At 38.8% G+C, this 13,735-nt stretch overlaps 1 protein-coding gene and 1 long non-coding RNA gene across 25 annotated transcripts in view; one reads left to right on the forward strand and one right to left on the reverse strand.

Annotated features, from left to right (window-relative positions):
- The window catches only part of LOC104217711 (uncharacterized), a 42,083-nt gene that overhangs the window by 22,870 nt on the left and 5,478 nt on the right, over positions 1-13,735 (forward strand). For 7 of the 19 annotated variants that reach the window (XR_011406943.1, XR_011406941.1, XR_011406944.1 and 4 more), the window contains 2 exons: positions 10,756-10,818; positions 13,396-13,477. This is a non-coding gene — a long non-coding RNA (uncharacterized lncRNA). Of the gene's footprint in view, positions 1-1,440; positions 1,773-6,948; positions 7,305-7,458; positions 7,857-10,106; positions 10,248-10,755; positions 10,819-13,395; positions 13,478-13,735 lie in introns of all 19 variants that reach the window. The other 12 variants (XR_011406955.1, XR_011406945.1, XR_011406952.1 and 9 more) reach the window with 7 other exon arrangements.
- LOC104217712 (MADS-box transcription factor 23-like) overlaps positions 1-13,735 on the reverse strand; it is a 51,275-nt gene that overhangs the window by 18,606 nt on the left and 18,934 nt on the right. For all 6 annotated transcript variants that reach the window (XR_011406937.1, XR_011406938.1, XM_009768020.2 and 3 more), the window contains exon 3: positions 10,376-10,454. Coding sequence is in view for 4 of the 6 variants with exons in the window: in XM_009768020.2 (XP_009766322.1) it covers positions 10,376-10,454 (79 nt within the window). In the remaining 2 variants the exon portion in view is untranslated. The remainder of the gene's footprint in view (positions 1-10,375; positions 10,455-13,735) is intronic.

Here is a 13,735-nt window from a genome sequence, read left to right on the forward strand (position 1 = left end):
TAGAGAGGTTGTTTTCAATACACCCTTGGCTCAAGAAAAGAATTTTCAAAATAGGTTTAAAAAATACAAGAGTAAAAAAGTTATGATGAAAATACTGAAACAAAGAAAATTATTGCCAGCAAAATAGTAAAGATAATCGAAATAAAAGAAACACCAGTTGTATAAAATTGAGGAATAAAATAATAATACTAGGATAATAATACTAATACTGATAAAGAGAAGAGGGTGCTCTAAACTAGAACCACTGCTCTCCCGCAAAAAAAGAGAGAAATCGCTTGACTACCTGCTAATCTTCTACTCTAATCCGCGGCCTCCAAGCTCTCCTATCTAGGGTTATGTCTTCGGTGGGCTGAAGATGTGTCATGTCCTGTCTAATCATCTCTCCCCAGTTCTTCCTCGGTCTACCTCTACCTCTCCTAAGACCTATCATTGCCAACCTTTCGCACCTCCGCATTAGGGCATCTGTGTTCCTCCTATTCACATGCCCGAACCATCTCAACCTCGCTTTAAGGATCTTGTCCATCATGAGGGCCACTCTTACCTTGCCCCACATATCTTCTTTCCTAATCTTATCTTATGCTCACACATCCTTCTAAGCATCTTCATTTCCGCTTCTTGCATTTTCTGAACGTGTGAGTTCTTGACTAGTCAACACTCTGCTCCGCATTTTGGATTATCATAGGAGACATTAATGGATATCGCTGCATGCTTTGAAAACTAGGTGCAATATCAATAGTAAACAAAGCTTAGATGTAATGGGTTCTATTTAGATTAATGTATAGCCGTTCCCTTCCTTGCGGTCCAAGAAATAGATCCATGTATAACCTCAAGATTGTGTATTTTAATTTATTAGCCCTTTTAAATTAGGGGGAAAAACAAAATGAGCTAGGGTTACTTTCTTGAGGTTGCATCCTGTCAATGATGAAAAAAGAAGGAAAAATGAAATACACTAGCTTATGGTTCCGCTCCCCTCTATTTCACTAGCTAACATAAATAAAAATATCATTTCCTTTGTGTTATCCCAAGGATTGGATCTGGTTAAGAATCGTTGTATACTCCTTATGAATGTCACTTCTCTTTTATAAGATTAAAAGGGAAAAGGAAGAACTTGAATTCTTTTGATTTTAGTTTTAAATGTGGAGACACTTCTTGTGGTTAATTTTTTTTCAAGAAGTAAAATTTTTCAAAAAGAAGAATCTGGTATAAATTAGACAAATTCAAAATAATAGATGCATCAAATATGATTAGAGGACGCAGCATATGAAACCTTACTGATCTACTTTGGCTTAGAGACAACTTTATCTTAAAAAAGACTTTGTAGACATGCTGTCAATTCTTGTTTCTTGATTGCCTCATTGATAGGTTTCTCCTCTTTCTCTTACATTGATGAAATGGTAGTGTCGTTTTTAATAACTAAAACTTGAACTTTTTTCTTTTAAGCTAGTTCAGATTAGGATTTTGGAAGTTCTCTGGTTCAGGCGCAAAGTTCGACATTTGGGAATTGAAGGGGATTCGAGTCTCAAACATTAGTAGATAACATTAGAGAGTCAAAAATACACTGACAAAGAGAACATTGTTGCTGTGTCTGTGAATCAGCTGCTTTCCAGAGTGACTCTTTGACCGTTTTCTTCTGTATCTCCTCACATTGATGAAAATGGGTGTAGAAGAGGATTTCTACTTTTGGTACAAAGGTCGACATGTAGGAATAGAAGAGGATTTGAGTCTTAACATGACTAGGACACATCAAGATGTTGACCATGCAACCAAGCCAGGTTGAATTCAATTTTTGTCATTTTCGTGGAAGACATATTGTAGATTTAGCTACAAGACTTCTTCTGCATAGCACTAACAATTTGATGCATCTCTTAGCATGGACCCTATTATTGACTGGTTGCCCTGATTAATACAATGCCTTGATATGGATTTGCTGTAGAGTGGCTTGAGTGATGTTAATTAACAGCTCCTATATTTTGTGGTAAATTACTCCTACAAACTTGTGAAGAATTCTTCAAACCAATGGGTTTGAATGACATTTCATAGGGGATTCAAAGTTTTGAAGTGAAAGAGATAGCCACAAGGCATCTTTTTTATATTTGTTGCTTCCTACCTTCAAAAGTTTTGCTCCACAATATGCCATCAGCGATAGAAATGTAAGTTATAGTTGTTTTGGTAGCCTTGAAGTTGATGGCCATTCTGGTGTGTGGTACTGCATGGAGGATGCAAATTCAACGTTCTGCTTCGTAAATGAGTTCTTACAGTTGCCGCATAGTTACTCTATGCTATACTATCATATGTTATTCAAACCTCGGTCCTAATTGTGCTATAATTTGTTTGTAACTTCCTTCTATGCTTTGCACCATATGTGGGATTTTTACAATTGGATCTAGCTTAATTGACTGAGAATAATCCTACTGAATAGATGAAATAGGACTCCACCATCTAATAGGTCCACAAGACTGAATTTCCCCTCTTTGTATACAGTTTTTAGTTCATAGGAAGAGTTTGTTTCTTCATTTACCATCTCCTCTTGTACCTTTTATTATCAAAGTGAAATATGTGAAAGAAGAATAAAAGATTTGATGCCTAATGTTATTGATGGCTTTTTGGTATAGGTTACAACAACAACAATTACCCCGTAAAACAACAATTGATGGTGTACCTTACCCCTACCCAGGGGAGTAGAGAGGCTATTTCTGATATACCCTCACCAGAAAATAGATGAAAAGCAAAAACAATAATCAGTAAATAAGGCCCGGAATTATGAAAAACGGAAGAATAGTGTGAACACAACATTAACCGCTAGCCGTCTAAGACAAAACTCTATCAGACTAGCCTCACACCTGTTACGGAGTAGAAAAATGCTTGACTACCCCCTAACCTACAATCCTAATGCTCGACATCAAGGGCCATGTCCTCGAAAATCTGAAGCTACGCCATATCCTGCCTGATCACCTCTCTCTAATACTTCTTAGACTGCCCTCTACCTCTTCTCGTACTCGTCAAAGCCAACTGCTCACTCCTTACCGTGGCATCTAGGCTTCTCCTCCGCACGTGCCCGAACCATCTGAGTCTCGCTTCCCGCATCTTGTCATCCATAGGAGCCACACCCACCTTCTCCCGAATATCTTCATTCCTAATTTTATCGATCCTAGTGGACCCGCATATCCACCTCAACATCCTCATTTCTGCTATTTTCATCTGCTGGATATGTGAGTTCTTAACTGGCCAACACTCTGCCCCATACAACATGGGCGGTCTAACCACCGCTCTATAAAACTTGTCTTTGAGTATCGGTGGCACTTTCTTGTCACGCAGGACTTTAGAAGCTAACCTCCATTTCATCCATCCAACCAATATACGGTGTGTGACATCCTCGTCGATCTCCCCATCCCGCTAGATAACCGACCCAAGATACTTGAAACTGCCTCTTTTAGGAATGACCTGCGATTCAAGCCTCACGTCCATGCCCGATTCCCTCAACTCGGCGCTGAACTTGCACTTCAGGTATTTTGTCTTAGTCCTGCTCAACTTGAAACCCTTAGACTCTAGGGCCTGTCTCCAAACCTCCAGCCTCTCGTTAACGCCTCACGTCTCATCAATTAGAACTATGTCGTCAGCAAATAACATACACCATGACACCTCCCCTTGAATATGATGTGTCAGTGCGTTCATCACCAGGGCAAATAAGAACAGGCTAAGCGCAGATCCTTGATGTAACCCGATAACAACCGAAAAATGCTTTGAGTCATCTCCCACTGTCCTAACCAGAGTCTTAGCTCCATCATACATGTCTTTAATCGCCCTAATGTAAGCAACCGGCACACCTTTTGCCTCCAGGCATCTCTAATGAACCTCCCTACGGACCTTGTCATACACTTTCTTCAGGTCAATAAACATCATGTGTAGATCCTTCTTCCTATCCCTGAACTGTTCCACTAACCTCTTATATCTTCCGTAGTTGAACGACCCGGCATGAACCCAAACTGGTTGTCAGATATAGACACCGTCCTCATCACCCTCACTTCCACCACCCTCTCCCAAACTTTCATGGTATGACTTAGTAACTTGATACCCCTATAGCTGTTACAAATCTGGATATCTCCTTTGTTCTTGTACAACGGTACCATCGTACTCCACCTCCACTCATCCGGCATCCTTTTCGTCCTGAAAATAACATTAAACAGTCCAGTCAGCCACTCCAAGCCTGCTCTACCCACACACCTCCAAAATTCTACCTGAATTTTGTTTGGCCCGGTTGCTCTTCCCCTACTCATCTTACGTATAGCCCCCACAACCTCCTCAACCTTAATGCGCCTATAGTACCTAAAGTCTCGGTGACTCTCAAAATGCCCCAATTCACCTAGCACAATATCCCGGTCCCCCTCTTCATTCAGAAGTTTATGAAAGTAAGTCTGTCATCTCCGCTTAATCTGAGCCTCTCCCATCAATACTCTACCGTCATCGTCTTTGATGTACCTCACTTGGTCCAGATCTTGAGCCTTCCTCTCTCTCCCCTTGCCCAGCCGGAATAACTTCTTATCCCCACCTTTGTCTCCCAATTCCTCGTATAGACGCCCAAACGCTATAGTCTTAGCCTCTGTGACCGCCAATTTCTCCTCCTTCTTAGCTACCTTATACCTCTCCATGTTCGCTTCTCTCTCCTCCTCTCCTGTGCTCCCTACTAACTTCAGGTACGCCGCCTTCTTCGCTTCCACTTTACCTTGGATCACTCCATTCCACCACTAGTCGCATTTGTGCCCGCCAGAGTAACCCTTCGAGACCCATAACACCTCTCTTGCCACCTCCCTTGTACAGTTCGCCGTCATCGTCGACATAGCGCTCGCGTCCCACTACTCCTCTAGGCTCGCATAGACGATAACCTCTCTTCCAACTCCTGAGGTTTATCCTTAGTCAAGGCTCCCCACCTGATCATCGTTTATTGCTAGTATTGGTTATGTTGAGGCCGACCTAGACCAACACAAAGTAATGGTACTCATTCTTCGTCTATGCATATGTACGTTGAAGATTTAATCTAATCTTAAATATTAAAAACTTGTTATTTTATTTTTCCAGCTAAATTTTTATTAGAAAACTTACAAAAGTAAGACTCTTGATTTTGTGTTCTAGTATCATTTCATTCTGACGCTCTTGAGATACCTCATGGAGTTTATTATCCTCCTTGCTTCTGAAGATGAGTTGAACACAAGCCTATAACATGATCTAGGTTTTCATGGTTTTGGACTTCAGCTTTGGAACTTCTATTTATTTTCATAATTGAGATTTGGTAGACTTATGGTAAGTGAGAGGAGTTGAAAGCAGTGGCGGATCCAGAATTTTCATCAAGGGGTGTCATAATATAAATAATTAGATATATCGAAAAGTGAAGGAGAGTCAACGTATAGTAAATATACATAAAATAAAAAAAGTTATCTAGCAAAATAGTGTAATTTTCCGGCGAATGGGTGTCGCTTGACATCCCTTGCTTCAATGTGGCTCCGCCACTGGTTGAAAGTTATTTAAAATGCTAAGAGGATCGTGTTAAGGTGGCATTTGACTTATTAGGGGGAGGAAAATTGGAAAACTATTCTGCATGTCTTTAGTATTTTGGCTTGAACATGATGTAATACTGTTGGATTTATTATCTCCTGTATTTCAATGTTGTATTTCTGGGGATTCTGCTGAACTTATCCCATGCTATTATTCATAGAGTTAAGACTGTAATTTATCTGCAATAGAGTTAAAGCACAGGGATAGACAAGTATGTGATCAACACTTTGTTGATATCTATGTAGAATTTACATTTTCATTTTATACCAGAAAGAGATATTTTACATGCTTCAAATTATCTTTGTCTTGTTTCCCAACTTGCAATGAAGCTAATGGTAGACGACCGCTCCTATATGTTGATGGTGGGATTATGTGGAGAGAGGCTACATCTCATCCCACCCATGTTATAATAGTTGGTAGTGCTTGATAACGTGAAGTTTAGCATTAGCACTTTTGACAAAAGGTAAGCAAAAGGTTATGTGATAAGTGAAGAGCTTATCTACATACGGAAAGAAATCATCTAGAGTAGGATTGAACAGAGATATTGGGTCTCTTTGAGGTGGCAAAACTGAACCATGGATACCATTGCCCCACTCTATGGTAACCGAGGCTTCTAGTTGAGGTTTCATGACATTTAGGCAACTATTAGTGGCTTTTGTTAAGAATAATACATAAGTTAGTGTCGTTTAGATGCATGTTGGGGAGGAAGGATATCTGTCAGATTATTATTTAGGCTCTTTAGTTGTTGGTCATATTCAGTTTGCTTCATTTTTGTAGAGTGATAGTATGGCATGTGATGAAAATTGGTTTGTAGAATGGATTCCTTCTGGTCAGAGGTAACTATATAGAGTCTAACCACATCTAAGGCGGAAGGTTTATCTGGTTATAGTTCTTCAATGTTTTAGCCATATCCTTGGTTCTTATGTTGCTGTATTTGCATAATATGTATTGCTTAGGTTTAGGGGTGGCAAATAGGTGGGTCGGATCGGATATGAGCAGGTCGAAAATGGGAATGCAAAAATGGATAAATTATCCGACCTAACCCATATTTAATACGGATAGAAAATGGGTTAACCGGCAGATAATGTGGATATCTATGTTATCCATGGCTTCTTGAATATGATCACTTTTGGGAGAATTCCTAGTCTCCCAAACTTGAGGAACCCTCAGTTTGAATCTTTAGAAATATAAAAAGTTAAACTCATTAGTTATCTATTGGTTATACATTAGTTATTCATTTTCTAAGTGGATAATATGATTTTTATCCATATTTGACCCGTTTTTAAAAAATTCATTATCCAATCCATTTTTTTAGTGAATAATATGGATGGATAACTGTTTTTTAATCCATTACCGCTACTTAGGTTCATGACATATGGGCAACATTTTTTTCTTGTGCAGTAAGAAATTAGCCGTGCCCCAGATGGAGATTATAACACAGCTCTAGATGAGATCTTCTGTTCTTGGATTTTGTGTACCGTAGGAAGTGTGTGCTATGAGCATGAGTGCAATGTCATGATGGCAGTATTAACCCCTCAGCAGAATGCTTAATTATGCCTTAAATTATGTTGACCTATGCAGTCTTATTATTAAAAGGAGTCAAGTTCTGCTTCCGTGATCAATCTTACGAGAAATTACCTTCCAATACCATATCCAAAGTTCCTTGCTGCACCTGAACTGATATGGCTCTCTGTCAGATGAAAATCCCCTGAATGGTAGACTAATCTACACTGCTTCAGTTTCACAGTAGTATCAGGGTGTGTGATTTCTGAACACAGGAAGGCCCAATGTTTCTCCTGTTTCACTTCCCATCACATTTCGTTTACCTATATGCCTGAACTGCATAATTCCTGTAATACTGATATGTGAAGAACGAACTATTTTTTAATGGGAATTTTTATTCCTTTGCAGCATCTTGAAGACATGAAGCATAGCGTCTGACTTCTGTTTTTCCCTTCTGCAATTGCAAAGAAGGATTAGAGATTGATCTCCAAATACTGAACAGATGACATGACAAAGACATGTTATAGAGTTGGATACCTTGAGTGAAGCAGTGGTACCTAGAACCTAGTGCTATCCATGAATGTCATTATCTGCTTAATAACGACAAGAGGGACTGAGTAGAAGTAAGAAGATAAGGTTCAGATTAACACCAACTGTGTCATCTTGGTAGAAAGTTTAGGACCGGTATCCACTTCTCTTTTTTCAAAAAAGGTTTGACTCGTATACTCAGTAGTACCACATTCAAGTCAGACAAGTTAGGAGATGAGTGTGCCCTAGCTGACCATTATCAAGAAATGGACTTCACGGTAAGGAAATCATTACTCCCTCTACCACGAATTGAATTTCCTTGTTGAGTTGGCATGACTCAGATGATGAAAATTCTGAAGATTTTGTTTGAGATTTTGTGGAAACTGGTTAGAAGGGGGCCTGGGGCCTGGGGGGATAAGCAATCTTTGAAGTCTGTCATACTAGAAGTTTTCCCACAATAAAAGAACCTTTACACTGTAAAAGTAATTTCAAAGATGGCCAAACTTTCCTGTACAACAGAATTTGACAGATTGCTAAATCCTTGAAGTCGATTTATTAATGGTGATCATCAGTGAAAAGGTAGCATGTTGCCTTTATTCTAATCATGTGGCCTGTCAGTACCCTCAAGAACATGAAAACCCTAATTATTGTTGTTTTAATCTAGCAGGAATCAGCCTGTGTCCATGTAGAATATTTTTTCACATTAATATGAAGACTGTAGTGGTTAGGTGGAATCTGTTTAGCTGAAGATGTTCTTGTTGATATGATGCAAATCGAAATAATTGTGAACTATAAGACAGTTCTATCCCTAGCTATGCTTTGATTGCTAGACAAATGGGAGTCATAGTCCCTGATCTATTCTTTTATGTGACCCCTCTCCAGTTAAATCCTGAATAGCTGAAGTTGCAGTACGTTCATACAATAGGTAGCTTTTCATGCTGCATCATAATAATGGAATACTTAGTTCCTGTTCTCTGTCAATGTGTTGGATTGCCCCTGGCTGATCGTGTCTTTTATAAAACACATTGGAGAAATCTGCTATTGTCTTGTAAAATATCTTCCTTCCGTTTAAACTATCTGTCTTCAAACTTTAGCCTTCAGTCCAGCATCTTCAACGGTACAGCTGACTGTAACTATGAGAATCTGCATGCTTCTTTCTTGCAGCATTTTGTTTGTTTTTTGCTTTTGCCCCTTTATCCTGCTCTCCATCTCCTAATTCTAATTAATTTGCTAAAACTTGCGGATAGGTGCTAATATCTTTTAAATCCTTTTCACAAAGAGGTGTAAACAACAATGCCCCTCAGGGTTTTGTTCTAGTGGTAAGAGCACAATCGATGATGTGTGGATTAGGCACAGGCCACAGGTTCGAATCTTGCCTCAGACAAAGCCAGATATTTAAGTGGAGATGGGTAGAGCGGCGGGCCCATCATTCACCCAGTTTCGAACCCTTTGGCCACTGGGATCTCTCGGTAGTCAGGAAAAAGTGTTAACGACAATACACCACAATTTATGCATGTTGTGAAAAGAGGAAAGAGGAGAGAAACTCTTACTGAACTTCTCTTGTTAGAAAAGCTCTCGTGTCTTACTGAACTTTTTTGGGTTAACATATATGAGGGCTCTTTTTTAATGGACTGAAGAATCCTAATTATTGGGGTTTTCAATTATGACATAATAGTTTATAGTTCTCTGGTCAATGGCAGAACATTAGGAGTAATTCTCACTAAGATCATTTTGACACACTTTTAGACTTATAGACTCCTTGTATCTTGGATAGGAGTTGAGCAAAAACTTTAGTACAGGTTCAACTCCTGATTGTTGACGGAACAGTGTTCATCACCGAAAGGTCGTATTCTTTCTCACAGACTGTTATCGACACAGCCAAAGAAATGTGCCTTGCAGCACATGGGAAAAATCGTCTTAATTTAGCGGAAAGAGATTTTGGTGACACAAATCTCTATTAAATCATGTAAGCTTGAATTAAAATTGAAGGGTAACAAGAAATTATTGGGGTAATTGCTGGCAAAGCCAGAGAAAAGTGACCGGAAGAGACGATGCCGTCAGGATGGTTGCCTGAAAGAGATCAGCGTGGTGCCTCAAATGTTCTCTGGAAAGAAGTGTGGAGCCTGAAAAGGCACAATGCTGCCTAAATGATGGCTGGAAACAAGAATAGTGCTGCCTAGAACGGTTATCAGAAAGAGGCAAGAGTAGTACTTAGATTTCCACAAATATCGTAGAAGCTTAATACGCCTAATACTACATGGAAGGAGAGAGACGAAGAGAAACTCTTGTTGGAACTGGTTGATAACATCAAGAGTGCTCCTTGTAGAAAAGTTTTGAACTATATATGAGATAAGGAAGTTTCATGTTCCTAAGGTTTCCTATTTATTACATGATATATAATCACTAAGGATATTTTCCATATTATTCTTATTGATCTTGTAACTTTCATTGGTAATATAATCATTACCAAATTCTCTGCTATTTAATTATTCTGTTAACTTTGAACATCTTTTTTTTTCTTATTATAGTGGTGTCCGGGTCAATTTGCTCGCACCTTGAGTATCCCACCGAAAAGCCTGCGGTACACATGGCGCGAAATCAGCTCACCATGGTAGAGCAGATAGGCTTATACCGAGTGTTATAGCTTAGCTTTGAACCTGAGATCTCAGGTTGTTACTCATGTGTCTCAACTGCTCAACCATTTCCTTTTTCAACGACATGAAATGGCTATGATAGAAACCTTAGTATGCATATTTTTCTTTGACTAGTTGACTGCAAATTAACCAGTGAAACTTACCCTAACCTCAGAAGTTGGAGTTGCCAGTTGGTGATTCTCCTCCTTTGTTTTGTTGTATCTTTCAATCACCGACTTCATGCTGTCAAAGTAAATATATTCAGAATTGTCTACGTTGTACTGATTGAGCAAAAATTTTGGATGTATCACAAAGTTGTTCTGTTTGTTTCTAGTCTAGCCTCTACATACATAATAGTTAAATTGTGTGGACTTCCCTTGTCAAAAAAAATTGTGTCGTCTCCATACTAGGTCATTGTAATTAAATACTTTTTTATCTAATAAGAAAGGACTCGAATAAAACAGGGCAGAAAACATCTTTTGCAGCCTCTTATTAACACGATGGCTGCAGTTCTGGTATTTTATTTTCTCTCTTTGGTTTTCAGTTGAATGGAGTCGAGAGTGATGGCACGCAAAACCTTTACAAAGTGAATGGTACTGTCTTGAAGGTAGGTCTCTGAAGTTTGTTTGGCTCCTTTTACTCTAATTTCATGTACCAATCATCAAGGTATGGATTAACTCGTTAGTTGTGGGTGTTCCCTTCATGCTTAGTATTAGAAGCCAAACAAGGGGGGGGGAAGAATATCGAACACGATCTAATGAGCGTAAGAAAGCTTGTTATCTTGAACACCAAGTTATTTCTGTAGGCATTCTCTGTGCTGCTTCTAAATTCTATACTAGTTATTGAATGTTGATTGAGTGATAAGGAATTGTCTAAACATACAACCTGAATTCAGATAAAGAATATAACATGGGGATATTTCAGAATGATAACCCAAATGCATGAGGAAGAGAATTTCCTAAAACATAACTAGCATAATGTAAATGCATGCAAGAGATGCATAATGATAACTGCAACTGTAGTTAAGGAACTATCTGTAGGTTTTTGGGTGAAATAAGGTAAGTTTTAGGATCCCGGATATGATAAAAAGAAAAGAGGTTCAGTCTCTCGGGTCAAACTTTCCTTGCCTTTCTCTTCTGTTTAACATATCTTTATTTCTGTTTCTGACTCCTTTTCTGTTTGTCTGTCTGTCTGATGGAGTATTTCTGAATCATTCATGACATTGAAAGCAATTGTTTAGTGGTAGAATGGTAGTAATAGATAAAATAATTCTAACAACAACAACACATCGGCAGTAGTAATTTCTCAGCCAGTATGGTAGTGGGGTGTTATGGTATACTTCATGAGTAGTTTTAGTGACTCAATGAGAAATGCTTAATGAAATCATGATAAAGATATGTTTAGGCTAGAATAGAAATGCTGGCAATCAGAAGATAGCACGAAATGATTGGAACAACAAATTTATTGGGCCATTTGCAATCAGAAGATAACACGGCTTCTGAAGTCTGATTCGCACTATAACATGCAATGCATCCCCTTCCTCTCTATGTATGTCATAGGGTCTTTCATTTGATTTTGTCAGTAACATGCTTGATGTTATCAAAACCAGAAGCGCAGCGAAAAAGGAACACATTCATGCATGAGACAAAGAATTGCTTGATGTTCCAGAATAATAGTAAGAACAAGATACTAGAATAGATGTCATTTGAGAAAGGAGTGATGTGAAAAACTTAAGCATATATATCTCATTCTGGAGTCCTAACGGAAAAAGCGATCGTCATCTAGAGTTCTTCATTCATGTAACTGCTGGTGTAACTAGTTCTATTAGCAGAAAGCAGCACCAGAAAATAGTATCATTTGTTGAGATACCAGACTTCGTAATACATGCCTTTGTCACCCTTGTAGCAGAGTTCTAACATCGTCTGTATTTCTGCTGGTTTCCACTTTTCAATGTTCCTCCTATATTTTCTTGTGCAATATATTCAGACCCGTCTCCCACTGTTACATTATATGATTAAATGAGGAATCTACCATGATTATAAGTTGAGCTATATGGTGTGACTGCTATTCAGATAGTGTTCCAGTCAAGTTCTCATAATAATTTTGTGGTTAAAGATGTTTTTTTTTTGGTAATTAAACATTTATTAATCACCAAGGAAGATCCGTACAAAGCCATAGTTAGTTAAACTCGACTATCTAAAAACAAGAAACTATCAATTCCTCTATCTACCATCCTAGGAAATTTAAAACGAACAAGATTGAAAATAACTCCTAGTTCTAACAGGGGATCTAGCACAACATGTATAAGCTATCTCTTTTGCAATGGTGACCCAATCTTTTTACTCTTCTGTTCAAAGATCCTTTGGTTCCTTTCTATCCATATTTCTATATATAGCAACTTGAAAATCTGGGCAGTTGGTGATTTTCCTTGGCATTCTCAATAGTCCACTGTTGATATTGCATCCATGCAGTTGGAAAAGTTGTATTCTTCTTCCCCCATAGCAGTACCTTGTCCCATATCTTCCTTGAGAGTCTACATTGGACAAAGAGATGTTCATTTGTCTCATTGTGTTCTTGGCATTGGCTACACTTTAGTTCCACATTGAGTCCCCATTTTACTAGCCTATCCGCAGTGAGTAATCTTTCATGCAAGTGAAGCCACATGGTAAAATGTGCTCTAGGTCTAGCATCCCTTCTCCACGCTCTAGGTCTAGCATCATTGGAGAACATTAGGCATTTCCATGGTATTCTTGGTAGGTCTCCTAGGTAGTGTTGTCAAAAGCGCACTTAAGCCCTGGAGCGAGGCTCAAAATATGTTGAACGCTTCGCCTCGCTTTGTGAGCGCTTTAGTGTTGCATCAAGGCTCTATGGCATACTTTCTCTTGCCAATTAATGTAATCCTGAAAAGGCGATATTGAACAATTGATATTTCGCTTTATCGTAATTCAATTTCTTTGTCCATATTTTTGTTATTCATGTTTGTAATTATTAGTCTTAGACTACATATACATATTTTTACTTTTTCTCCAGTTGCGCCTTTTTTCATTAAAAACCATGCTTTATTTGCGCTTTGCGTTTAAAGCACCAATGGATCTTAAGAGCTTTTTTGTGCTTTTCGCCTTTGATAACACTGCTCCTAAGAGCTGCAAATAAGTCTGCTTAATCAAGCTTTTCCCTGGTGCAGGTTGGTCCAGTAGTTGCATCATGGTAGTTCTTGCATCAAAGATCCTCCTAACCATCCAACATGCACATTGTGGCACCTTCACGTAAGCAAATTGCTGCCCCTTGATGTAATAGCTATGAATCCATCCATAACCTGTCAGTTTTATGTGCTAAGTCCCAACAGGTTTTCAATACTGCTGCTCTATTCCATAGCCTTAAGTTCATGAGGTTGAGTCCACCTGCAGATTTAGGGGAGCAAACCATTTCCCATGCAACCAAAGCCTTCTTACTTATTGTGTTGACTCCTGACCAAACATAACTACGACAGTATGCATCTATGATACCCAATTTCTTGGCAAGGA

Source organism: Nicotiana sylvestris, chromosome 4 (genome assembly GCF_000393655.2).
Source record: "Nicotiana sylvestris chromosome 4, ASM39365v2, whole genome shotgun sequence".
Lineage (NCBI taxonomy): Eukaryota > Viridiplantae > Streptophyta > Magnoliopsida > Solanales > Solanaceae > Nicotiana > Nicotiana sylvestris.